General features: G+C 37.7%; 2 protein-coding genes across 5 annotated transcripts in view; one reads left to right on the top strand and one right to left on the bottom strand.

Annotated features, from left to right (window-relative positions):
- The window catches only part of ASUN (asunder spermatogenesis regulator), a 33,121-nt gene extending 19,804 nt beyond the window's left edge, over positions 1-13,317 (bottom strand). The window contains exons 1-6 of one of the 2 annotated variants that reach the window (XM_011946977.1): positions 12,787-13,317; positions 11,550-11,785; positions 9,544-9,618; positions 3,704-3,906; positions 3,211-3,291; positions 743-833 (exon numbers count right to left, since the gene is read on the bottom strand). In XM_011946977.1, coding sequence (XP_011802367.1) covers positions 743-833; positions 3,211-3,291; positions 3,704-3,906; positions 9,544-9,618; positions 11,550-11,774 — 675 coding nt within the window. In that variant the 5' untranslated portion in view covers positions 11,775-11,785; positions 12,787-13,317. The remainder of the gene's footprint in view (positions 1-742; positions 834-3,210; positions 3,292-3,703; positions 3,907-9,543; positions 9,619-11,549; positions 11,786-12,786) is intronic. The other variant, XM_011946978.1, reaches the window with a different exon arrangement.
- Positions 13,318-13,363: 46 nt separating this feature from the next.
- Positions 13,364-25,010, top strand: part of FGFR1OP2 (FGFR1 oncogene partner 2) — a 28,686-nt gene continuing 17,039 nt past the window's right edge. For 2 of the 3 annotated variants that reach the window (XM_011946982.1, XM_011946979.1), the window contains exon 1: positions 13,364-13,700. The gene's annotated coding sequence lies outside the window, so the exon portion shown is untranslated. The remainder of the gene's footprint in view (positions 13,701-25,010) is intronic. The other variant, XM_011946980.1, reaches the window with a different exon arrangement.

Raw genomic sequence — 25,010 nt, 5'->3', positions numbered from 1 at the left:
ATAAATTTTCATTATCATCAAATAAAACTAACATTGCCACATTATCAAAAGAGGCAGAAAACAGTTAATAAAAAAGAGGCTTACACTGGAAACTACTTAAAAACACAATGATAGTAATAATGACTAAAAATATCACTTAACTACAAAAATTCATGGACTAAGGTAATACTCGCGATGTTTATATTAAATAATGCAAAATGAAAAATCAGATATATAGAATATATCTACATTTCTAAACATAAATTACTGATGGAGAATATTATGATGTGGATCCATTTAACAATCAACAGGATCATCTTTTCCTTTAAAATTGTCCAAACTTATTTAAAAGGTAAAACTAAGGTTGGAAAATAAGATTTTTCCCTCTGAATGTGTAAAATTAATTTTTTATCGGAATATATTTTTGTTAAAGAGTGTATTGCTTTTCTAATAAGGAAAAATATTTTTATATAATAAAAATAATCACTGAAGTAATTAAAATTTTAAGAGCAATACAAACTATGTATGGTTTGTAACACTTTTTGATAAACATCAAGAGGCAGGCAGAATAGAAAATACTTTAAAATCTACAATTAGACCATAAAGAACCAACCTAGATGTCTTGCCATAGAGGTTTACTTTGAAAACTCAAAATATTTTTTTGGCAGAAAATATTGGTAATGGATCATTTTAGTAATAACCCTTCTCAGTATTTATTATTATTAACCACAATGGTCTTTTCTTTCATTATTTCAACACTCACCTCTTTTTTAGAACGATCAGATACAAGGCTGTCTTCACCAACTGGGTAGGTATGGATCAAGACCAACTCACATTTTTGAATCTGCATGAGACTTAAAGAGAAATTTTTGACTTAAAATATAAGAATACATAGTATGTAATGAATTCAGGCAGGTGAACTATTAAAACCTTAACGTATTAAAACAGCATATTGCTACAATCAGATATTACTCTTAACCCAAAAGCTAAATATTAGATAGGCAGTATATGTAATTGTTATATCAGTATGAACACTTAATGAGTATACAAATTTAATTTAAATGCAAAAAATAATAATTTGCTGTGTTTGAAGGATAAAATAAAGATAAAACTCTTGTAATTAAATACAATTTTCAATAGATAACTCCAACAGCGAAAATGAATAAATGTTGTATTAATTTCCCTTATACTAATGTTTCTTAAGGATAAAATCAGGCAATACTAACCATTAGCTATAATTAGTTATTTCCAAGAATATAGGATTGGTAATGCTAAAAATTTCCCCCAACTTTTTATTTTGAAATTTCCAGACCTACAGGAAAGTTGAAAGAAAAGTACTATTAAATGAACAACCATATGTCCTTCACCTAGAGTCACTGTTAGCTATATTTGCTTTCTCTATATACTATAACTAAGTAGATACACACTTTTTAATTAAACTATTTGAGAGTAAGTTGCAGAGGGCCTGACGTGCAGTCCTAAACACTTCAGCATGCTTCTCCTAGTGAGAACAATCCTACTCACAACAATACTATGACTGCACCTAAGAAAATAATCACTCTAAAAAGGTCCACAATGCAATAGTTCCAAACATGTCTTTACTAGCTGTGACACAACCAGAAATATACGTATTGGTCTCTGTTCATGCTTCCTAGCACAGAGCTCCTGAAATCCTTGTAACTTCCTAAATGACAGGGGTGCTAAGAGCATCTTTTGCTCTAGTATTTGGTTTCTGACCCCAGTTCTTGACACATAGCTCTTAAGTTCCTTGGAATTTCCTGGGTGACAGGAACATCTTTTCTTCTACTGAAGCAACTTTAGTGGGATCCTGGACAGCTCCCCAATGGGGTCTGGACACCAGAAAGAACAAGCAATGATTAGAAGCTCAGCAGTATTCAGCCCCACTCTGCTATCCTCCAGAAAGGGCAGAGAAGCTAGATAGTGAGTTAATAATCCATCACACCCAAAAGAAGCCTCCACAAAAATCCCTAAGTATGAGGCTCAGAGAGCTTCTAGGTTGGTAAACACATCCATGTGCTGGGAGCGTGGTACACCCCAACTCCACAGGGACAGAACCTGATGCACTTGGGATCCTTCCAACCTCACCCTCTTCATGTGGCTGTTCATCTGTATCCTTTATAATAAAGCAGAAAACTGAAATGTTTCCCTGAGTTCTATGAGCCCATCAGAACAAAGTACTGAACGTGAGGAGGGGATTGTGGAAACACCTAATTTGTAGCTAAGTCAGACGAAAGTGTGGGGAACCACTAGTTGAGATTTGTGTCTAAGTGGGGTAACAGTCTTGTGGAACTGAGTCTGCAATAACTAATCTGTAGGGTCTGTATTAACTCCAAGGAGTGTCACAATTGAATTGTAGGACACACAGTTGGTATCCACAGAGTTGGAGAATTAATTGGTGTGGAAGAAAAATCCACACGTTTGATCAAAAGTACTAGTGTGAGTATAGAGGAAAAAAAAAACTTGTTTTCCTTTTCAGAAACAGAAAAAGTGTTTTGAAAAATCACACAATGAACTACTTGTTATGTTTAGATGTGGTACATACTGAATAATGCCACTAACAACTTGCATATTTTACAATTTTTAAAAAATTAAAATGAAAATGTTATTTATTTTTTTTTGAGACATGGTCTTGCTCTGGAGTGTAGCTGCCCAGGCTGGAGTGTAGTGGCATAGTCTTGGTTCAATGCAACCTCCACCTCCCAGGCTCAAGCAATTCTCCTGCTTCAGGGGCCTGAGTAGCTGGGACTACAGGCACATGCCACCAGGCCTGGCTAATTTTTGTATTTTTCGTAGTGTAGAGACAGGATTTTGCCATGTTGCCTAGGCTGGTCTTCAACTCCCGAGCTCAGGTTATCTGCCTGCTTCAGCCCCACAAAGTGCTGGAATAACAGGCATAAGCCACTACACCCAGCACATTTTACAAATTTGAAACACAACTATGAGACTAAACCATCAAAACAAATACACATTATAAATTTATGTATTATTTTATCCTTTTGATCACCTTTCTTGTAGGAGAAAAGTAAAATATTACAGTGAAAGGGAAAATGAAAAAAAAAGTTTCTGATCAAACATACATTTTTTGACTAATTTGTTGAGTCAGTAGAGAATTCAGGGAAATGCTACCAGTCACTTTTAAGTTATTGGAAATAATTATAACATATATCTATCAATGTGAACATATTTATTTCATTTATGAATTATACTCACTGATCTGAATTTGCAGCAAGCTTGTTATGTTCATGAATCGTTTCCTGGACACAGTCTTCAAGCATTCGCACATGACTATCACTACGGCATAAAAAAGATGTAGCAAATTTAAAGGAATGAACAGTAAAAGTTCAAAACACTCTTCTGCTGTATTACTGTGTTATAGACATTAAAGTTACTTCAATAAGGACTATCTTTAGTGTGCTCAGTCATACCAGTAAACAACTAGCTGAAAATCCATTGAGGAAAAATGTTAAATTTATCTACATCATGGCAATCTAAACAGTTTTCAATGAGATAAGTCTTTATTTTAGAATGGAACACAGCCTCAATATTAAAAGGCAAAACAAAAAAAAGAGGAAAAAAATCAGAAAGGCCACTTGTAATATGCTTAAATGTAAACATGTGAACATGCTGTCTCTAGTTTTTTGAAAAACTACAATAGGATTTAAAAATTCCCACAGTGAAAGAATTGCTATAATCAACACCTCACCTTTTTGCATTAGTAATGCAGATTATTCGTCCTCTATTTCCAACACGTTCTGCATTCTCCATGAGTAGAGTACGAGCCTCATGTTGGTATTCGGTAATTTTGCAGAGAGTTTCCACTGCTGCAACAAGACCATGCAGAATACTGCAGCACTCTGGATCTGCCCGAGGATTAGGAGGCCCAACAGCAGCTAATGCCGCCATTAGCTAAGTAAAAGGAAAAACAATTATGTTGACAAGAGTATGTGCAATTCAGATAAAAATATCACAAGAAAGAAAACTACACACCAATGTATCTTACATATATGGACACGAACATTCTTAAAAAAATAGTACCAAATCCAGTAACACACAAAGAAGAATTATACACCATGAACAAGTGGGATTTATTCTAGGAATGCAAAGTTTATTTAATATACAAATATCAATTATTACAATACATCACACATTAATAAAATAAAACTCACACGATCATCTCAATAAACACAGAAACAGCACTTGACAAGATCCAAGACCTTTTCATAATTAAAAAAAATAGGAACAGAAGGGAACTTCCTCAAGATGACAAAGGACACCTGTGAAAAACCCACTGCTAACATCATACTTAACGGTGAAAGATTGGATGAATTCTCTCTACACATCGGTAACAAAGAAGTTTATTCTCATCACTTCTATTCAACACTGTACTGGAAGCTCTAGCCAGGGCGATAGGAAAGAAAAAGAAATAAAAGAAATCCATGCCAAGCTCAGTGGCTCATGCCTGTAATCCCAGTACTTTGGGAAGCCAAGGCAGGACAACTGCTTGAGGCCAAGAGTTCAAGACCAGGTTAGGCAACAAAGCAAGACACCATTTCTACAAAAAGAAAAGAAAAAAAAAACAAAACTAAAAAATCAGCTAGGTGTGGTGGTGTACACCCATAGTCCTAGCTACTTAGAAAGCTGAGGTAGAAGGATCGCTTGAGTCCAGGAGTTCAGCTTCTGAACTCTGGCCTAGTTGATGAAGAGAGACAAAAAAGAGAGAAAGACAGAAAGACAGAAAGGAAGGAAGGAAGGAGAGAGAGAGAAAGAAAGGGAAGAAAGAAAGGAAGAAAGAGAGAAAGGAAGGAAGAAAGGAAAAAGGGAAGGAAGGAAGGAGAGGGAAGAGGAAGGAAGGAAGGAAGAGAGAGAGAGGATGAACAGAATCCAGATTGAAAAGAAAGAGGTAAACCTATTTCTATGTTGCAGAGAACATGATGCTGAATTCACAAAATCCCAAGATATCCACTAAAAAACTATTATAACTAATATACAAGTTCAGCAAACCTGTAGTATACAAGATTAATACACAAAAATCAACTGTATTTCTATATACTTATAATAATCTGAAGACTAAATTTTTTTAAAATCCCACTTAAAACAGCATCAAAAATAAAATACTTAGAAATAAATTTAACAAGAAGTATAAAACTTATACTCTGAAAACAACAAAACATTGTTGGAAAGAAATTAAAAATCTAAAAAATGAAAAAACATACCATGCTCATGGATTGGAAGAGTTAATACTGTTAAGATGGCCATACTATCCAAACTGACCTACAGTGTCAACATAATCCCCAACTTCTTTGTAGTAATTGATAAGGTGATTCTAAAATTCATACAGAATTGCAAGGGACCCAAACTGGCCAAAACAATCTTCAAAAAGAACAAGGTAAGAAGAGTCACACCTCCTATTTTAAAACTTAATACAAAACAATGGTAATCAAGATAGTGTGGTACTGGCACAGGATAGATACAGAGACATAGAAAGGTTTAACATAGGGAAAAGGTGTGACATGGATAACTAAAGTTAAACATTAAATATAGACAAGATTATACATAATTTATACAAAATGTAAATTCTTTTACATATTCTTTAACACCAGTGATTTGCTATATAGTTGCTTTCACAAGTGGAGTCTTCCCCTCCATTCAAAATTTAAAAGCAATGAATGGGAAATCATGTATTTTCACCTTGCGAAAGCAGAAAAAAAGTAGTAATTCCTTTATGACCAGCATACCTATCCATCAAAAGCACACTTTTACTGCACTGCAGAGGTACACTAGGTACAAATCTGCGTAGATTTGTACTTATTTTTATTTATATACTGCTAGAAAGCCTTCACACTTCTTTCACAGTACCTCTTGAAAAAGGTAAAACATTTCTTTCACAGTATTTAAAAAACACAGTACAGTGGAAATGTATGGAATTCTTAAAATTGTTTTTTCAGGTAATAGTATATTAAGAACATTCTGTAATGATATTAGTGCAAAGCCAAGCCAATCAAAGCCTACTGAGTGAATTCCCTCAAAAGAATGAAAAATTAGCTATGTTTACATATATTATACTAATCACAAACATTTTAAGACCAAATAGTATGATAAAACACATTTTCTTTAAAAGTGTTCTATTTAAAACTAACCTCAGAGAAAAATAAAATTACATTAAATTAAAAAAAAGAAAAAGAGGCCAGGCGTGGTGGTTCACACCTGTAATCCCAGCACTTTGTGAGGCCGAGGCGGGCAGATCACTTGAGGTCAGGAGATCGAGACCATCCTGGCTAACACGATGAAACCTCATCTCTACTAAAAACACAAAAAATTAGCCAGGCGTGGTGGCACACACCTGTAGTCCCAGCTACTCAGGAGAGTGAGGCAGGAGAATCGCTTGAACCAGGGAGGCGGATGTTGCAGTAAGCCGAGACTGCACCACTGCACTCCTGCCTGGGCAACTGAGCGAGACTCCGTCTCAAAAAAAAAAAAAAAAAGGAAAAGAAAAAGAAAACAAAAAATAGTAATAAAAAAAAAACACCTCAGATCACCCATTCACAAAAAAATTTTGACATTAAATAATTCAAATAATGTATTCAATTATTTCACTAAAGCCTTGTTTCTCATGTTGTTCATATTCATCGTGAAGAACCTCATAGACTGAAGTCTTCTATCCAACTAAACAACGGCAAAGAACATAAGCTACTAGTAACTCAGTATCTTTAGACAATGTTAAAACATAAACCTAACTGGTTGAGCATGAGTTGGTTTCTGCTTCCTCCACTAAAATCGAAGTAAAAGATTTTACTTTTTAAAAAACATAAACCAGGGCTGGTCGTGGTGGCTCACACCTGTAATCCTAGCACTTTGGGAGGCCGAGGCGGGTGGATCACCTGGGGTCAGGAGTTCCAGACCAGCCTGGCCAACATGGTGAAACCTCGTCTCTACTAAAAATACAAAAATTAGCCAGGCGTGGTGGCAGGTGCCTGTAATTCCAGCTACTCAGGAGGCTGAGGCAGGAGAATTGTTCGAACCCAGGAGGCAGAGGTTGCAGTGAGCCGAGATCGCGCCACTGCACTCCAGCCTGGGCAACAAGAGCGAAACTCAGTCTCAAAACAAACAAACAAAAACAACACAGAAACCAGAAAAGAAAGCATAACCCCACAAGCATGAAGTGAGTGGAAGAGACAAGAACAAACAAGATAGACATCAACAAGAATGTATAAAAATGGATGAAGAAGTGGTGATGAACTTAATAGGACGGAACACGCAGAAATCTAAGTGCCTGTGGAAGGTAAAAGGCAAAGTAATATACCCTGCAGAATCCAGGAGAAGTTCAAGAACTGGAGGCACCCATTACCAAACACAGCGGGGTAAGGCAAGATACTAAAAATGTCAATAGCTTGAAGTGAGTTCAAAGAACAACTTGACTCCCAGATCTTACTTACACCCTACCTGTGTAAGTGACTACCTCTCCCCTACCCGACAAGATACAGAATCACACTCCTTGGAAGAACTGAAACTGAAAGGTATCAAACATGGATACCAAAAGCACATGAGAGAGTAAAGGTAAGATACTAAATCACTACAGAGCAAAAGAACTTACTGTGATGATGGAAATGTTCTCTATCTGTGCTGTCCAATACAGTAGCTTACTGTGAGGCTTACTGTGCATCTGAATATGGCTAATGCTACAGGGGCAATGGTATAACTTACCTCTCCCCTGTCCCCCAGAGAGCTGACAACCAAGTTGTCATACAGATAAAAGAGTAGAAGAACAGTCCCAGAGAGACCATCTATCAACTCCAATATTTGGAGGTTCCCTAGTGCAAACAATCGGCTTAAACTACAATGAAGTATAGTCAGCAATATCTACTCCACAATGTGTAGATTTTCTAATCTGCCATTTAGTGCCTTGCTTTTAAATAAGACTGCCTACCTAAGTATCAACAGGCATTTAAGAAAAGCCTCAACATGAAAAGAACTTGAGAATACAGAAGGAACAAAAGAAAACCTCAAATAAACTGATGTTAATACCTGCAGGTAAAATTACACCCATAAAACAAGAAAAGGATATGCCAAAAATAGACATAATTAGAGCATAAGTCAAAGTTCTTGGAAATTAAAAGTACAACCAAATAAAGAGTTCTATACAAGGGTTAAAAGCTTCAAAAAAGCAGAATGACTGACAATGAGATGATCAGTGAGAAAAAGAGTAAGGAATTTAATGCAGGAGGTCTAACATCCCAAGCATGGATATTTCAGAAAGACACAGAACACAGAGACAAGAACATTATCAAAGAACAATGCAGGGAAATTTCCCTGTACTGGAAAATATGAAGCCTAGCACTGTGGATGAGAACAGATCAACACCAAGGCACATCACTGAGATTCTAACAGCTTTCAGAGGGAAATTATAAAGAAAAATGTGTTAGGTTTCTCAGCATTGGAGGCTATAAAACATATAATTTTGTGGAGTATATAATGCCCTCAAAATTTTGAGGAAAAAGTTATTTCCAACACGGATTTTCTACACCCAAAGTATCAGCAAAGGGCAAGGTAAACTATAGGCATCCCAGAGGTTATGTTCTACCAAAACCAAAGATTACACAAAGAAAATGAGAGGAAAAAAAATGGGATCTGAAAAATAGGGAGAGAAGGATGACAGCAATGCAGTGGGCCTAGAAAGCAGCCAGTTCAAACTGGAGCAGAAGACTGTGCTCCAAGAAGTTCCTCAGGGGACAAAACCAAACAGCTGAACTATCTAACACATTTATGATCACAATATTGAGCGGTTTTGTAGAAGCATGAGGAAAAGCAGCAATGGATATTATGAAAAGAAAACACATGAAGGGGACAAAAAGGAGATACTAAATAATTCTAGGAATAAACAAAAAGCTATATAAGGAACTAACCATATATATTACTTGGCTTAACAGTGAATAATACTTTATGTAGATGTTATAATGCAAACATGAAACTTTGAAATCAGACATATTGAGAACACAAGGGAAGGGGGCAGGCATTGGACACATGAAGGTCAGGAGTTCAAGACCAGCCTGGCCAACATGGCTAAACCCTATTTCTACTAAAAAATACAAAAATTAGCTTGGTGTGGTGGCACATGCCTGTAGTCTCAGGTACTCGGGAGGCTTAGGTAGGAGAATCTATTGAACCTGTGAGACAGAGGTTGCAGTGAGCCGAGATGGCGCGACGCACCCCAGTCTGGGTGACGGCAAGACTCTGTCTCAAAATAAATAAAATAAATAAAATAAATAAAAGTAGATAAATAAACAGAAAACTCAATAAACAGGAATAAAAACATGTTATTTAGAAATCTGGAAGTAAATATGACAACCGCTAAAACATGGAAGTTTGCTTGGGGGTGCTGGGTGTAGGGAATGACTAGAACGGAGATAGCTGTTTTCTCATATAACTTGGCATTTTAACACTATATGCAAATCCTAGAGTGATTTAAAAAATTGGTCTTTTTTTAAAAAAGTATTACTACATTTAGATAATTTTTACAAATGGCCACATCTCAAAATCTAACCATACCTCCTGTAAATTCTGGTCTTCCTGAGTCCAAGAATTTAAAACATGTGCTCCAGAGTCACTCACAATAAAATTCACCTAATAGATTCCAAAGAAACAATTAGTATTCAACTCCAATTTCACTCAATTACCAACATATTTTCAAGGAACATGCAATTTCTAACACTGTTGCACTGATTCATTCATTCACGCATTTTATAGTCACAGAATGTGTAGTACATGCCAGGTGTTATTGCTGGCACTGAGTATATGGGAATAGAGTGATGAATAAAAAAGTTCTGTTACTCACAATGTGGGGAAAGTCAGGGGAGGGGAGTCTACCAGGACAAAGGGCATTGCAGGAAGATTACAAACAAATAAATGAACAACATAATTTCAGAGAGTGATAAACGCTATGAAAAATAAGTTAATTAGCTACTTTAGATTGGGTGATCAGAGAAGGACTCTCCATAACAGTGGCAACTGAAGGCAATCCAAAACCAGCCACTGTAAATCAGGGATAATCTGGGTACAGCAAACAACAAATGCAAAGGCATCTGAGCACATACCCTGGAAAGGGTGAAAGTCAGAGCAGGCAGTGGGAAAGGAGACAAACTCAGAGAAATAGGCAGGAGCTGTATCATATAGGGCACTGAAAGCCAAACTAAGTTTTAAAGTAAAATGCAAATTTGAGAATTTAAAATTACCTGCTATCAGGTAAGATAATGACAAAGAATATTTTAGAAAACTTATCAAATGATGATTCTGACCCATGTTCCTTTTGGGGTAGAGGGTTAGATTTCTTTCTTTACTCTGGACAACATGATCTAATCTATGATCTTTTTCCTTATATATCGATGAAATACTAGTTTTCCTTCCTCCCCCAAGAAGTCTGATAATTGGTCTTCTCTTCAAAGGCTTATCTGACAGGGACATATTTTACAAGCCACTTCACTTAGATTTATCTCTTTTAAAGCTTACATGAAGGAAGTAAGTGCTATATTTACATGGGAGGAAACTGAGGCTTGGAGAGATTAAGAAATATGATCAAAGTCACACGGCTGGTAGCTAACCATGCCAAGGTCTGAACCAAAGCCTGTGCTCTACATCAGTTATATTCCCTCTCATTATATATTTTTATCGTACACAGAATGCACACAAATTTTAAGAAGGGCTTATATTTTAATTTGGAATATATCTGAAGGTATTAATATCAGACTATGTTCACCTTTACTCTACTGCCCTACCTTCCTCAGTCTAAGAATTGGCTAGGTCCCAACCTAGGCTGCTTCAAGTAAGACAGAAAGCAAGTCTTCCACTTGTGGCTAACCAAATGACTTCCCCAAAATAAGACATTTAAGATACTGAAATCTAAGACTAAACTTTAATACCTGTAATTTCTATCAATCATCCATTTCTCTTCTTATTGATAAACCATTGCCACTCAGCGTTCTTAAAGGTATTTCTTTCTAATATGGCCAAACAATGCAGCAGTTTAGTATATATTTGCTAAACTTGCAAGCAGCCAGCCAGCTTAGGTTCAAATTCTGGCTCTGTCTCTAAGTAACTATGTGACTCAGGACAAGTTTCTTCTCTTTACCTCAGTTTCCGGATCTACAATAGGGAAGCAACAAACAAGACTGACACTCAGCTGCTCCATGCCAGCACAGTTTGACAACAGCTCTCAATGGTCAGTCTGTGTTCTACACCGGTAGTTACATACTTTGACTATTGCTTCAATAACTACAGTTCCTACCTAATATGACTGTTATGAGAATTAAAGAAATTAATAAATATGAAGCACTTTGAAATATGTCTGGCACATGTAAGTGCTCAATAATTGTTAGCTGTTATTATTACTGGCCCCAGTTAAACATCTATTATATATTAATCCCAAAGGGCAGCGTTATGTACCACATTTTAAGTAATAAACACATAGTCATAATCTATAGCAAATTCATATAAAAAATTCATTTATGCAGTTAAGTACATCCCCAAAATCATGATTTTTGTTTGTACTTCACACTCACCAGCTTTTTGAAAGGAAATATATCATACATTATTCTACAATATTCCATGGAAGATTCTACTGAGCAAGTCCACAATGATTTAGATATGGGGGCCAAAGGAATGATTCCTTGGGTTCTATTCTTCACCAGCATATCAAACTCGACATGCTGCCTGCATGACTCTGCCATATAAGGGCAGTGATCCACAACAAACACTGTTTTATGAGATTCAGAAAAAATCTTCATTTTGTTTTAACCTGTAAGGGAAAAAACATATTAGCCAAATATTCATACATAACATTTAATGTCTTAAATTTTTTCTCATTTTCTCAAGAAGATTCTTTCCCTCAAGAAGACTTAGTAGGGAACATGAGTAATATGTTCAAAGAAATCTGTCCAACAAAGGACAGTTTAATGAGGTCATGACCAGAAAGCAACGGTATCAATACACCATATGAGGCTGTTACTCTACCAGGCATAGACAAAATTAGTAGTGCATACATTTTTGGTTTCGCTTTTAAAATGAACTTAAAATTGTCAGAGGGAAACATTTCGACATTTAATTGTATCTGTTACAATGTAATTGTTACATATACGAAACATAGTGACAAATACTCTTGAAATACACCTTTATGATCCTTGCTAATTGACGTTCGTCACATATAAACCCCAAGCCATTTTTGGACTTCCCTCCTAGAAAAACGTTTGAAGATTTCTGAAAAAGGGGGACTGGGGGGTAGGGGTGCGGAATTAACAGGAAAGTGGAGTGACAGCAAAAGAAAAGGCCAAAACAAAGATAAACATCTCCTAAGATAACGGCACATCAGGTCTTCGCCTTAGGATGAGGACCCCAACTTCACACTCTCCCCTTAGCTTTTGAAACATCACAGTAATTTACAAGGTAGAGCAGAAAAACTTAGTTGTTACCATCACACTGGTGTGTAGGAAGAAATTTAAAACTTTTAAAAGTTTTACTTATTAAAACAGAGCATATGGTACTCCCCTGCTTCGCTAACAAAATCTTATACTGAATAGACAATCCACATTCGAAAAGCACATGGCAAGCAGAGCCAAAGTGTTAATCAAAACGAACTGATTTCTTACGATCCAGCTATTTTCACCTCCTGCTTTCAAGACGCATCTTCCCTTCACGCAAAACTCTCTTTGAGAAACCTTCTAGACCCACTTTGCTGCAGGGTGGGGGGTGGAAATACAAGGTGAGTGGATAAGAAAGATCTCAGGATCGAGGTTCGCTTACTTTCGTGCCTGGTCCTGCAGTGAAAACGAAGAGGCTATGGACCACAGCCTCTCTGGAAAAGGCTGCTGGCTGGGTGGGGACAGTCAGCGCACAGTCGGGAGTGTCTGGTGCCACAGACAGGGGACTATGCTTTCCCCGATCATCTCCTAGCACACCGGTCCTTCCCAGGCTTCCTAAGAGCGAGAGCGCGCGTGCGCGTCCACACTCACACACTCGGGCTCGCGCGTGCGCACAGCGCTCTCCAACAGCCCCGCCAAGTCTCCCTTCCCCCTCGGAGGGCCCGGCTTCCCAGTCCCCGAACAGGAAGAGGGCGGGGCCAAAGAGAAAAAAAAAGCCTCCACCCCTCGAGATTTTCCACCCATTAATTTTCCCAGTCACCCATTGGGAAGCAGGATCTGGGCGACCTGAAAGCCTCCCCAACAGCGAAGTACCAACCACGGCCCCCTAAGCGTAGGGTGGGTGGGCCCACCCACCCGATGTCCCCTTCTCGGTCTCTCCACCCCGGCCGGTTTCCCCTGGAAAAACTCGCGAGACTTTGCGAGAGGCCGCGCGAAGGCCTGGGAGGGGAGGAATAGGGAGGGACGTAGAAGGGCCCCGCCCCGCCTTCTCGCGCAAAGCGGAGAGTGGTCGGTTGTGCCCCATCGTGACGCGAGGAAGGAAATCTCGCGAGGCTGGAGTCCTCCGGGAGAGCCGGTTGGAGGCGGTCGGTGGAGGTGTCTACCCTGCTGGTGATGGGGCTGGACGCCACTGTCTTCCCGGCTACCCCTCCGCTGTCTCCGTGCGACTCTGCGTCTGCTTGCTGAGAAGGCGGATTAGGGGCGCGGAGTCTCTTCCTTTGAGTGCCTAGATCCCGGTTAGTAGAGGCTTTGAGTCCCCATCGCCACAGCTGACGGCTGCGAGGGACTAAGAGCAGAGTAAGTGGACTAAATCCAGGGACGGGAGCAGGGGTGGGCGAGTCGGAGGCGTCCTTCGCTGGGGCAGTCTTTCGCCTGGGCCGGTGCCTTGCGCCTCTTGAACCACCGGCGCCCAGCCCTGGCCGCTTCCCGCCGCAGGTTCCCCGCTCCTGGGAACCGGACTTCCTCTCTGCACCCCTCCAGCTCCGAGCTCCTCATAATGGAGATGGGGTGCGAAAAGTTTAATGAAAAGCCTTGACCCTAACGCTATGGACACACCTTCCGTATCTACTTTCATCCTGTCTTGGCCACCTGCGGGCTCACCACCGGACGGGGGACCCTTTCAGTCACCTGTTTGCAGCGTCTAATGGAGATAACTTGTTTCTTGAAACTGCTTTCCAAGGGGTATTACTCTTTTCTGGTTTTCTTCTTGCCTTTCTTCTGTATCCCATCTCTGATAACGGTTCCAATATCTGTCCTGCTATCCGAACTCGAAAACCAGGAATCATCCTTGGTTCTTCATTTCCACTCACACTGTATTGTATTATTATTATTTTTTCTCCAGAATTAGTGCGGTTGCCCTCCCGCCCCCCGCCCTCCACTGGTTTCTCTACTGTAATGCTTCCATAGAGTTATTCTGAAATACATGTTTATATCTGTCCTTTCCTTAAACTTTTTAGTAACCGTATTGCTGACAGAATCAAATCCTAATTGTTAAGCACATCATCATTCAGGATCTTTTACAGTCTGCCCCAATCCATTTTACCTTTTAGTCTCGCTTTAATATCCGACCATACCAGACTATACTGGCTATTTCCCCAAACATGCCATGCACTTTGACAGCTCTGTACTTTTGTACGTGCGGTACCATCTGTCTAGGATATTTACTGTTCCTCTATTTTACTGCCTATCAAAACCCAATTCATAAATCATTGTCTTCTCATACTCCCCCAGGTGACGTTGATACCGCTGTGCTCCCTACGCATTTGAAACATTTCTTCTGCAGTATTTATTAGGTTGTATTATTTGTTTCTGTGTCTGTCTCTCCTGCCAATTTGAACCTGCGTCTGTCTGGAATCAGGTCTTACTCATCTCTGAGAAAAAGTCCAGTACTTGACACGTAGCAAGCATTATTTATATATACATATGTATGTTTATTGGAATTGAATAGTTCTAAAGAATTCACCATAAGAGTTCTTCATCCTTTAAAATCATAGAATTTTGGAGCCAGAAGGAACTCTGTACATTGGCTTAAAGGCTCCTGACCTGTTTTGAATGTGAGAAACCCTGCACTTATAATACACACGCAATTGTACTTTTAGTAATTGTTGATTGAAATTACGTATAATGACAGAAAACTACTATGCTTTTAAATGATTTTGTATTTTATTTTTGTAGTATCTTTATATTTGAGAAATGGAGTAGAAATTTCCATTCACTACAGACAGTGCTTGGAGTATGTGCATTCAGGCAACTCTTCCACTGACTCCTTTGCCTGTAGGTTAGAAATAGCTGGTTTATATTAGGTTCCTTCTTGAATTGTCATAACTGTTTAAACATATGTATATGAAACTTATATTCAGCCATAATTCTAAGGGAACGTGTAATTTTTTAAAAAATCCTCTAGTGTCATTACTTCCAAAATGTTTCTTCCAACTTTAAAAATTAATTTTCTTCAGAAAGTGTCTTTATACAGTTCCAAACATGTATTCATTCCACTGTTTTTAAGGACAGTGAAAATTTTATTTGCTTTCAGATTCAGTGATATGCCCGTGTAAATGCTTATTTTTATATGTAATTTACGTGCATTCTTAAGATTATAAGTTTATATGAAAACCATGACTATACCTTTTAGTTTTTTTATTTTCATATGGGTCAGTTCATATAATATTAGAGACGTATACCTGAACATGAAAAAATTTAAACTAGATTGTTGACGTTTAAAGATACATCTGTGGTGTATCAGTAGCCACAGTATTTCTGTGTAGATGTAGTGGTAGGAGTAGTGGATTGGCGGATAAGGGAAACAAAGTTTCCAATCAGTAAACATTCATTGATCTTATAATTAATGTGATGCCTAATTAAAATGGTTGCTAGGCTTTTATTAATTATCTAGAAAATACTTGAATTTTTTTAGTCTTTAAAATTTCTCTTACATTTCATATATATTCCCATTTATTTTCTGAGGTTGGCTTGAAAAATATGACTTGAATTTCCTTAAATTTTTCTTAACCAAAATCTGAAAATAAACAGCTGGCAATTGCTGTCTTGGGTGGGTGGTGGTTTCTCTTTTATCAGCAGAATGTTCTGAGCCTTCTGCCAGGAGTCTGACTGCAAAAGTCTTTGGGTGGTAAAGTGGGCGAGAATGTGACTAATGCAGAAAAGAAAAAAAAAAAATTTTAACTTGCTAAAAAAAAAAAAAAAGATTCACCTGTAATTTGGACCTGTCTAGAGAAAATAATGTAAGTAAGCGTATTATGGCCAGTTCAGATAGGCACTATAAAAATAGGTCAAAAAGTTTAGAATATTCCTTTTTTACTGAAGTCTGGTTTTTTTTTTGAGATGGAGTCTCGCTCTGTCGCCCAGGCTGGAGTGCAGTGGCGCGATCTCGGCTCACTGCCAACTCCGCCTCCCGGGTTCACACCATTCTCCTGCCTCAGCCTCCCAAGTAGCTGGGACTACAGGCACCCGCCACCACGCCCGGCTAATTTTTTGTACTTTTAGTAGAGATGGGGTTTCACTGTGTTAGCCAGGATGGTCTCAATCTCCTGACCTCGTGATCCACCCGTCTTGGCCTCCCAATGAAGTCTGTTTTTTAAAATTTGAAACTTTATACAGAGTTTGGAAAACAGTCTTCTTCCTCCCACTCCACTTGCTGGCCAAAAAAGAGGGGAAACACAATGATCTTCAAAAAAGGTGATAAAGTAAATGCATATTAAAAAATATTTTAAACTTTTGTGTGGTTTCACGTACAGGAAATGAACATGCAAATTCTTAGAAACTGTTGTCACTGTGTCTCTGAAATGCTAAAAAAATTATACTTTGAGCTATCTGCTGTTTATAGTTCCTTTCCCTGAATAGGTAGGTTTTTATAGTTAACAAATTTTAAATGTAGTTCATCTTGATAATAGTATTTCATTATGCAGTCTGGAGAGGAGAGAGTGTTTTTCATAAAGTGGATGTTAATTGCAATTTTAAAAAGCCAATCAGTAAACATTCATTGATCTTGTAATTAACTGTGACACCTAATTAAAATGGTTGCCTGCTAGACTGTTATGTCTGGAAAATATTTGAAATTTTTTATTCTTTAAAATTTGTCTTCATATACATTCCCATTTCTTTTCTATGGTGGCTTGAAAATTTTAAAAAATATCTTGGATGTTCCATTTGTGGGGTAGGGTCAGAGAATTTACTTTTTTTTGTTTTCCACATAATGAGATTGAAATGATTTCTATATAGGTGAAAAGCAAACAGGACCCTGGGAATCCAGTGTGGCTTAAGAATAGGATACTAGACTGGAGATCAGAAGTTCTATTTTTGTTAGTAGTTTGGCTCTTTCCTTTCTTTGTGGCGCTGTCATTCAGCTTTTTTGTTTGTTTGAGTTGGAGTCTCGCTCTGTCGCCCAGGCTGGGGTGCAGTGGCGCGATCTCAGCTCACTGCAACCTCCACCTCCTGGGCTCAAGCAGTTCTCCTGCCTCAGCCTCCCGAGTAGCTGGGATTACAGGCGTGTGCCACCACACCCAGCTAATTGTTGCATTTTTAGTAGGGACAGGGTTTCATGTTGGTCAGGCTGGTCTCGATCTCCTGGCCTTGTGATCCGCCTGCCTTGGCCTCTCAGAGTGCTGGGATTACAGGCGTGAGCCACTCAGCTTTTTAGATTTGGAATTCCTGGGTCTATTTCCTCATTGGTAAAATGGGAATAACACTTGTCCTCTTGCCCAAATGACAGTATAAAGTAGTTATTGCTCAGATTCAGAAGGCTACCAACAGTTTGAATTAATTAAAATTATTACCTAACAGTTTGATTTTCCTCTAGGGTACTCTAGAGATCCATTTGGATAGAATTAGGTTAGAGAGAAGGCAAAGAATAGGTGAAGCAATTTTAAAGAAGAAAATAGTGACTTATACGTATTAGCAAGAGTTTATTTTACAGCTGTTACATTTGAGGCAATGTGGTATTGATGTAGAAATAAATCGTCATTTTAAGAGGGCAGGTTTCATCATGGTTCTAATTGCATTTCTCTAATGGCCAATGATGTTGAACATCTTTTCTTGTTTCTTATTTGTCCATATCTTTTTGGTTCACTAGTAAAGTCTTTTATTCATTTTTATTTGGATTATTTTCTTACTGTTTTGAGAGGTTTTTATGTATTCTAGACACAAGTCCTTTGTTGGATAAGTAATTTGAAAATATTTTGTCCCAGCCTGTAGCTTGTCTTTTCAAACTTTCTAAACAGTGTCTTTCCCAGAACAAAAGTTTGTGGTTTTGATGAGGTTCAGTTTATCAAATTTTTCTTTTATGAATCATGCTTTTAGTGTCATGTTTACAAAAACCTTTGCCTAACCCCAGGTCACAAATATTTTCTCTTAATTTTTTCCTGGAAGTGTTATTGTTTTTAATTTTGCATTTAGACTTATGGTCCATTTTGAGTTAATTTTGGTGTAAAGTGTAAGAATTACATTGGGATTAAACTTTTGGCATATAGATGTCCAGTTCTTCCAACAACATTTGTTTTAAAAAGCCAACCTTTCTCCTTTGACTTGCCTTTGCACCTTTTTCAAAAATCAGTTGGTCATTTTTGTATGGCCTTGTTTCTAAACTTATTCTGTCTCTCAGCTCTATGCCACCTTGATTGCAGTAGCTTTATAGTAAGTCTTAAACTTTGGTAGTGTGAAAAAAACTCTGAAAAATAGTTTCTTCAACTTTTTTTGTTTTCATAGTTGTTTTATCTAGTTTCTTTGCATTTCCATAGAAATTTTAGAATTAGCTTGTCAATTTCTCTAAAAAAATCTTGCTGGGACTTTGATTGGAAATTGCACTGTTTGTAGAACAGTTGCAGAAGACTTGACATTTCAGCTGGGCACGGTGGCTCACGCCTGTAATCCCAGCACTTTGGAAAGTTGAGGCAGGAGGATCACTTGAGGTCAGGAGTTCGAGTCCACCCTGGTCAACATGGCAAAACCGTGCCTCTACTAAAAATACAAAAATTAGCTGGGTGTGGTGGCACACGCCTGTAATCTCAACTACTCTGGAGGCTGAGGCAAGAGAATCGCTTGAACCCGGGAGGCGGAGGTTGCAGTGAGCCAAGATCGCACCACTGCACTCCAGTAGCCTGGGTAACAGACTAAGACACTGTCTCAAAAAAAAGAAAAAGAAAACTTCTCTACTATGTTGAGTGTTCCAGTCCTTGAACACAGTATGTTTCTCCATTCATTTAGATCTTCTCTAGTTTCTTTCATTAGCGTTTTGTGGTTATCAGCACAGATTTTGCATATGTTTTAATTTATGCCCAGGAATCTCAGTTTTGTTTTGGTTTTTTCCTTTTCTTTCTTCTTCTTCTTCTTCTTTTTTTTTTTTTTTTTTTTTTTGCTATTGTAAATGTGTGTTTAACAAAAAAAAAGTTTTGGTTTCCATTTGTTTGTTGCCAGTATATAGAAAAACAGTTGATTCTTGTGCTTGTATCCTGTGACATTGCTAAAATCATATATTAGTTTTAGGAGTTCTTTTTTGGATTCTTTGGGATTTTCTACCCAAATTGATAGACATCAATGTTGGCTGTGAAATGAGGCCGTTTTATTTCTTCTTTTGCAACCTGTATGCTTTCTCCCCCCTTCCTAGCCTTATTGCACTAATGTATTGAACAGGACTGGTGACTGGAGACATCCTTCCCTTGTTCCTAATTTTATTGGGAAAGCAGTCAGTCTTTCATTATGAAGTATGATGTTTGCTATAAATTTTTTGAAAATGCCCTTTCTCAGTTTAAAATAATCCTCTTCTAGTCCTAGCTTGCAGAAAATTTTTATTATGAAAGGATGCTGAATTTTAAAATAATACTCCAATTGGTATGCCTAAGTGATTTTCTTCTTCGTTGGATTACACTGGAGACAGCCTTGAATCTGGGATAAACTTGCATTGGTCAGGGTATATTACTCTCATTATGAGTTGCTGAATTTGAGTTACAAATATTTCCTTAAGGATATTTTGTTTATGTTAATGAAGGATATTAGTCTGTGGTTTTCTTGTATTCTCTTTGGTTTTGGTATCAGTAATACATCATTTTACGAGTTTAAAAGTACAAGTATTTCCTTTTCTTCCATTCTTTTTTTAGGAAATTCTATAATAATTGGTGTTACTTCTTTAAATGTGTGATAGAATTTGTCCTTGAATCCATCCAGGTCTGGAGATTTTTTGTAGATTTCTAATTACAAATTCAGTTTCTTAAAATAGTTATAATATGGCTATTCATAGTTGTCTGTTACATCTTGTGTGACTTTATGTAGTTTGTGTTTTTTGAGGAATTAGTCCATTTCATTTAAATTATCCGATTCTTGTGTATGGAATTTATTATTGTATTCACTTATCCTTTGAATGAATTAGAGGCCTGTAGTGAGATCTCGTCTTTCCTAATATTCCTTCTTTCCTGTTCCTTCTTTCCATTAGTAATTTATGTCTGCTGTCTTTTTTCTTGGTTAATTTTGCAGGAGGTTTTTCAATTCTTATTTTTTTCAAAGAATTGACTTTTGATTTCATTGGGTTTTCTCTGTTGCTTTCCTGTTTTCAATTTCATTGATTTCGACTCTTTATTATTTCCTTCTATTTAATTTAGGTTTATTTTGCTCCTCTTCAAGTTCCTAAAGGTTGAGGCTTATATAATTGATTTGAGATCTTTCTAATTTTCTAATATAAGCATTTAATGCTATAAATTTGCTTCAAAGTAGAGTTTTACACATATGCCAAAATTTTTGATATTTTGTATTTTCATGTTTATTTAGATCAAGGTATCTTCTAATTTCCAGAGACTTCCTTTTTGACTTATTATATAGAAGTACATTGTTGAACTTTCAGATGTTTGGAGATTTTCTTGTTATATCTTAATTACTTACTTTAGTTTGATTTCATTGTAATCAAAGAGCTTCATTTGTACCGGCTGGGTGCAGTGACTCACGCCTATAATCCCAGCATTTTGGGAGACCGAGGCGACTGGATCACCTGAGGTCAGGCGTTCGGGACCAGCCTGGCCAATGTGGTGAAACCCTATCTCTACTAAAAATACAAAAATTAGCCAGGCATGGTAGCATGAGCCTGTAATCCCGGCTACTCAGGAGGCTGAGGCGGAAGAACCGCTTGAACCCAGGAGGCAGAGGTTGCAGTGAGCCGAGACTGTGCCATTGCACTCCAGCCTGGGTGACAAGAGTGAAACTCCATCTCAAAAAAGAGCATAATTTGTATGATTACAGTTCTTTTAAATTTGTTAAGGTTTGTTTTGTGATCCAGGATATGATCTATCCTTGTGAATGTCTTGTGCACTTAAAAAGAATGTGTACTCTGCTGTTGTTGGTTGTAGCATTTCATAAATACCAATTCAAGCCATTTAGTGGATGGTGTTCATTTTGTCTATATTCTTGCTGATTTTTGTGTACAGGGTCTGCCAGTTACCGAGAAAGGAGTGTTTAATTTTTCAGCAGTAAGGGTGGGATCTGCCTATATATCCCTTCAGTTGTTTGAGTTAGTGCTTTTGTGTTTTGAAGCTCTTTAATTATAGTTGTATATATATTTAGGTTGCTTATGTCTTCTTGGTGAATTGGGCTTTTTATCATCATGTAGTGTTCCTCTGTCCCTGGTAATTTTCTTTTCTCTGAAGTTTACTTTATCTGATACTTATTTATTTTTTGAGGCAAGTCTCACTTTGTTGCCCAGGCTAGAGTGTAGTGGCATGATCATGGCTGACTGCAGCCTCAACCTCCTGAGCTTAGGTGATCCTCCTACCTCCACCTCCCAGGTAGCTGTGATTGCAGGTGTGTACCACCATCACCGGTTAATTTTTTGTATTTTTAGTAGAGATGGGGTTTCACCATGTTTCCCAGGCTGTTCTGGAATCCCTGGCTTCACGATCCGCCAGTCTCAGCCTCCCAAAATGCTGGGATTATATGAGCGTGGGCCACTGCGCCTAGCCTTGTGTGATATTATATAGCCACTCTAGCTCTTTTCTTAAATATAATGCCTCTATTGAGATATAATTCACATACCATGCTATTCACCTATTTAAAGTATACACTTTTAGGGTTTTCAGTATATTCAGAGTTGTGTAACCATCACAACAAAATTGATTTTAGAACATTTTTTTCCCCACAAAAAGAAACCATATGTTCATTAACAGTCACTTCCCATTCCTCCTACCCTTTCCTACTCCCCCAGTCCTAGACATCCACTAATCTACTTTCAGCCTCTAGATTTGCCTCTTTTGGACACTATATAAATGGCGTCACACATTGTCTTTGTGACTGACTTCTTTCACTTAGCATAATTGTTTCAGTTTTCATCTATGTTGTAGCCTGTTTCAGGACATTATTCCCTCCTTCCTTTTTTTTTTTTTTTCCAAATATTCCACTGTATGAACACGTCGTATTTATTCATTTATCAGTTGAATAATGCTGTGAACATTCACGTACAGTTTTTTGCGTTGACATACTTTGATTTTCTTGGTGTGTACCTAGGAGTGGAATTGTTGGATCACATGTTTAACCTTTTGAGTAACTGTCAGACTTTTCCAGACTGGCTATACCATTTCACATTCTTTATATCCTAGCCAATACTTCTATCGTTTCTATTATAGCCATCTTAGTAGGTATATCTCATTGTGGTTTTGAATTGCATTTCAGTGATGGCTAGTTATGTTGAGCATGTTTTCATGTTGTTAGCCCTCTGGTTTTCTTTTGACTAGTGTAATATATCCTATTTTCCATCCTTTTAACTTTTTTTTTTTTGGAGACAAGGTCTCACTCTGTCACCCAGGCAGGAATGCAGTGGCACAGCCAGGGTTGACTGCACCCTCACCGTTCCAAGTAGCTGAGACTACAGGCATGTGCCACCAAACTCAGCTAATTTTTAAATTTTTTGTAGAGACAGGGTTTTGCCATGTTGCCCAGGCTGATCTTGAATTCCTGGGCTCAGGCAATCCTCCGATCTGAGCCTCTCAAAGTGCTGGGATTACAGGTGTGAGCCACTACGCCCAGCCTGTCCTTTTACTTTTAACCTACCCATATCATGTTTAAAGTGAATTTCATATAAATAACGCATAGTTGGGTCCTGTTTTAAAATTCTGATCATCTATCTTAATCCATGTGTTGAGGACATTTATATTTAGTGAAATTATTAGCATGTTTGGATTTAGTTCTGCCATCTTGCCATTTGTTTTCTTTTTGTTCCTTTGATATTCCTTCGTTTTGCCTTTTCTCTGTCTTTTGGGTTATTGAACACTTTTTAATTCATTTCAATTAACCTATTGTAGTTTTGACTATTATCTCCGTACAGTTATTTTAGGGATTTCTTAGGAATTACAATATATGTAAATTTTTAAGTCTACATAAAATTGTTATTTTTACAACTTCAAGTGAAATGTAGAAATCTGATCACTATAAAAGCTTTTTTAGGCTCCTCCCTTTTTGTTGTAGTTATATATTTCCCTGCATAAATTAAAAATCTCATTAGATAAATATTATAATTCTTGTTTTTAAACATTAGATGTTTAAAAGAACTAAGAGGAAAATATTTACCCAGATATTTATAATTTCTGTTGGTCTCCCTTTGTTCTTGATGTTCTAAGTTTCCTTCTGACAACGCTTTGCTTCTAACTGAAGATTATTCTTTATAATAAGTCTACTGGAAATAATAATTCTTTCTCTTCAGCTGAGAGTGATTTTTATTTTACCTTCATATATGAAACATTTTTGCTGGATATAGAGTTTTGGGTTGATAGGTCTGTTCTTTCAGCATTTTAAAAGTGTTGTTCTACTTTTTACTGGCCTTCATTTCTGATGGGAAACCTACAGTTACTCAAATTGTTCTGTATGAGTAATGTATCATTTTTCTGTGGCTGCTTTCAAGATTTTTTCTTTGTCTTTAGTTTTGAGAAATGTGATGACAATGTGTCTGGACTTAGATCTTGTTGGAAACTCCTATGTGGGGTTTCCTGAGGACTGGGAACGATGAAGACAAGGTTTCCTAGAAAGAAGCAAAGTGTTTGTTATATCGTCGAAATGTGTAAATTTCAACTATTGCAGTTAAATATGTTTTTATATTATTGGATGACAAGTTAGAATGCCCTTGGGAGAATACACAAAATATAGTATTTTAGTATGTGAATATTGTGTCTTTTCAATAGGGGATTCTTCTAAGGGATTCATAACATAAACATACTAGTATATTTAACAATGTTGCCCGGCATGGTGGCATGCACCTATAGTCTCAGCTGCTCAGGAGACTGAAGTGGAGGGTCTCTGGAGTCCAGGAGTTCCAGCGTGGGTGACAGCAAGACCTCATCTCTAAAAATAATTAAAATTTAAAAAATAATAATAAATATTTCTAAACCATAGAGGCAACTCTATAAAATCTTAGAGATGTTCAGCAAGTTGTTTAGGAATGGTTTTAGTCTTTGACTCACCATTACAGTTTTTCTTTTTTTATTTTGAGACGGAGTTTTGTTCTTGTTGCCCAGGCTGGAGTGCAATGGTATGATCTCAGCTCATTGCAACCTCCACCTCCCAGGTACAAGCAATTCTCCTTTCTCAGCCTCCCAAGTAGCTCGGATTACAGGCTTGTGCCACCACACCCTGCTAATTTTTTTGTATTTAGTAGAGACGGGGTTTCATCATGTTAGTCAGGCTGGTTGCAAACTCCTGACCTCAGGCGATCCACCCACCTCGGTCTCCCAAAGTGCTGGGATTACAGGCCTGCACCACCACACCTGGCCTACAGTTTTTCCAGATTAAATTTATTTACAAATGAAGCATGAATTGACCAGTATCCTATGCTATGCAAGGTAAGTTTTCCCATCTGTGTTTGATATTGTGGCCATTTTTTTCTACTTAAATGAAATGTTTCATAGAGTAGTATCTATTGAGGTTTTGTTTTGTTTGAGATGGAGTTTTGCGCTTGTTGCCCAGGCTAGTGCAATGGCGCGATCTCGGCTCACTGCAACCTCTGCCTCCCGGGTTCAAGAGATTCTCCTATCTCGCTTCCTGAGTACTGGGATTACAGGCGCATGCCACCACACCAGCTAATTTTTGTATTTTTAGTAGAGATGGGGTTTCAGCATATTGGTCAGGCTGGTC

The sequence above is a fragment of the Colobus angolensis genome, unplaced genomic scaffold (genome assembly GCF_000951035.1).
Source record: "Colobus angolensis palliatus isolate OR3802 unplaced genomic scaffold, Cang.pa_1.0 Scaffold256, whole genome shotgun sequence".
NCBI classification, from domain to species: domain Eukaryota; kingdom Metazoa; phylum Chordata; class Mammalia; order Primates; family Cercopithecidae; genus Colobus; species Colobus angolensis.
The sequence above is the reverse complement of the archived record's forward strand: the minus strand, read 5'-3'. Positions and strand labels throughout refer to the sequence as shown.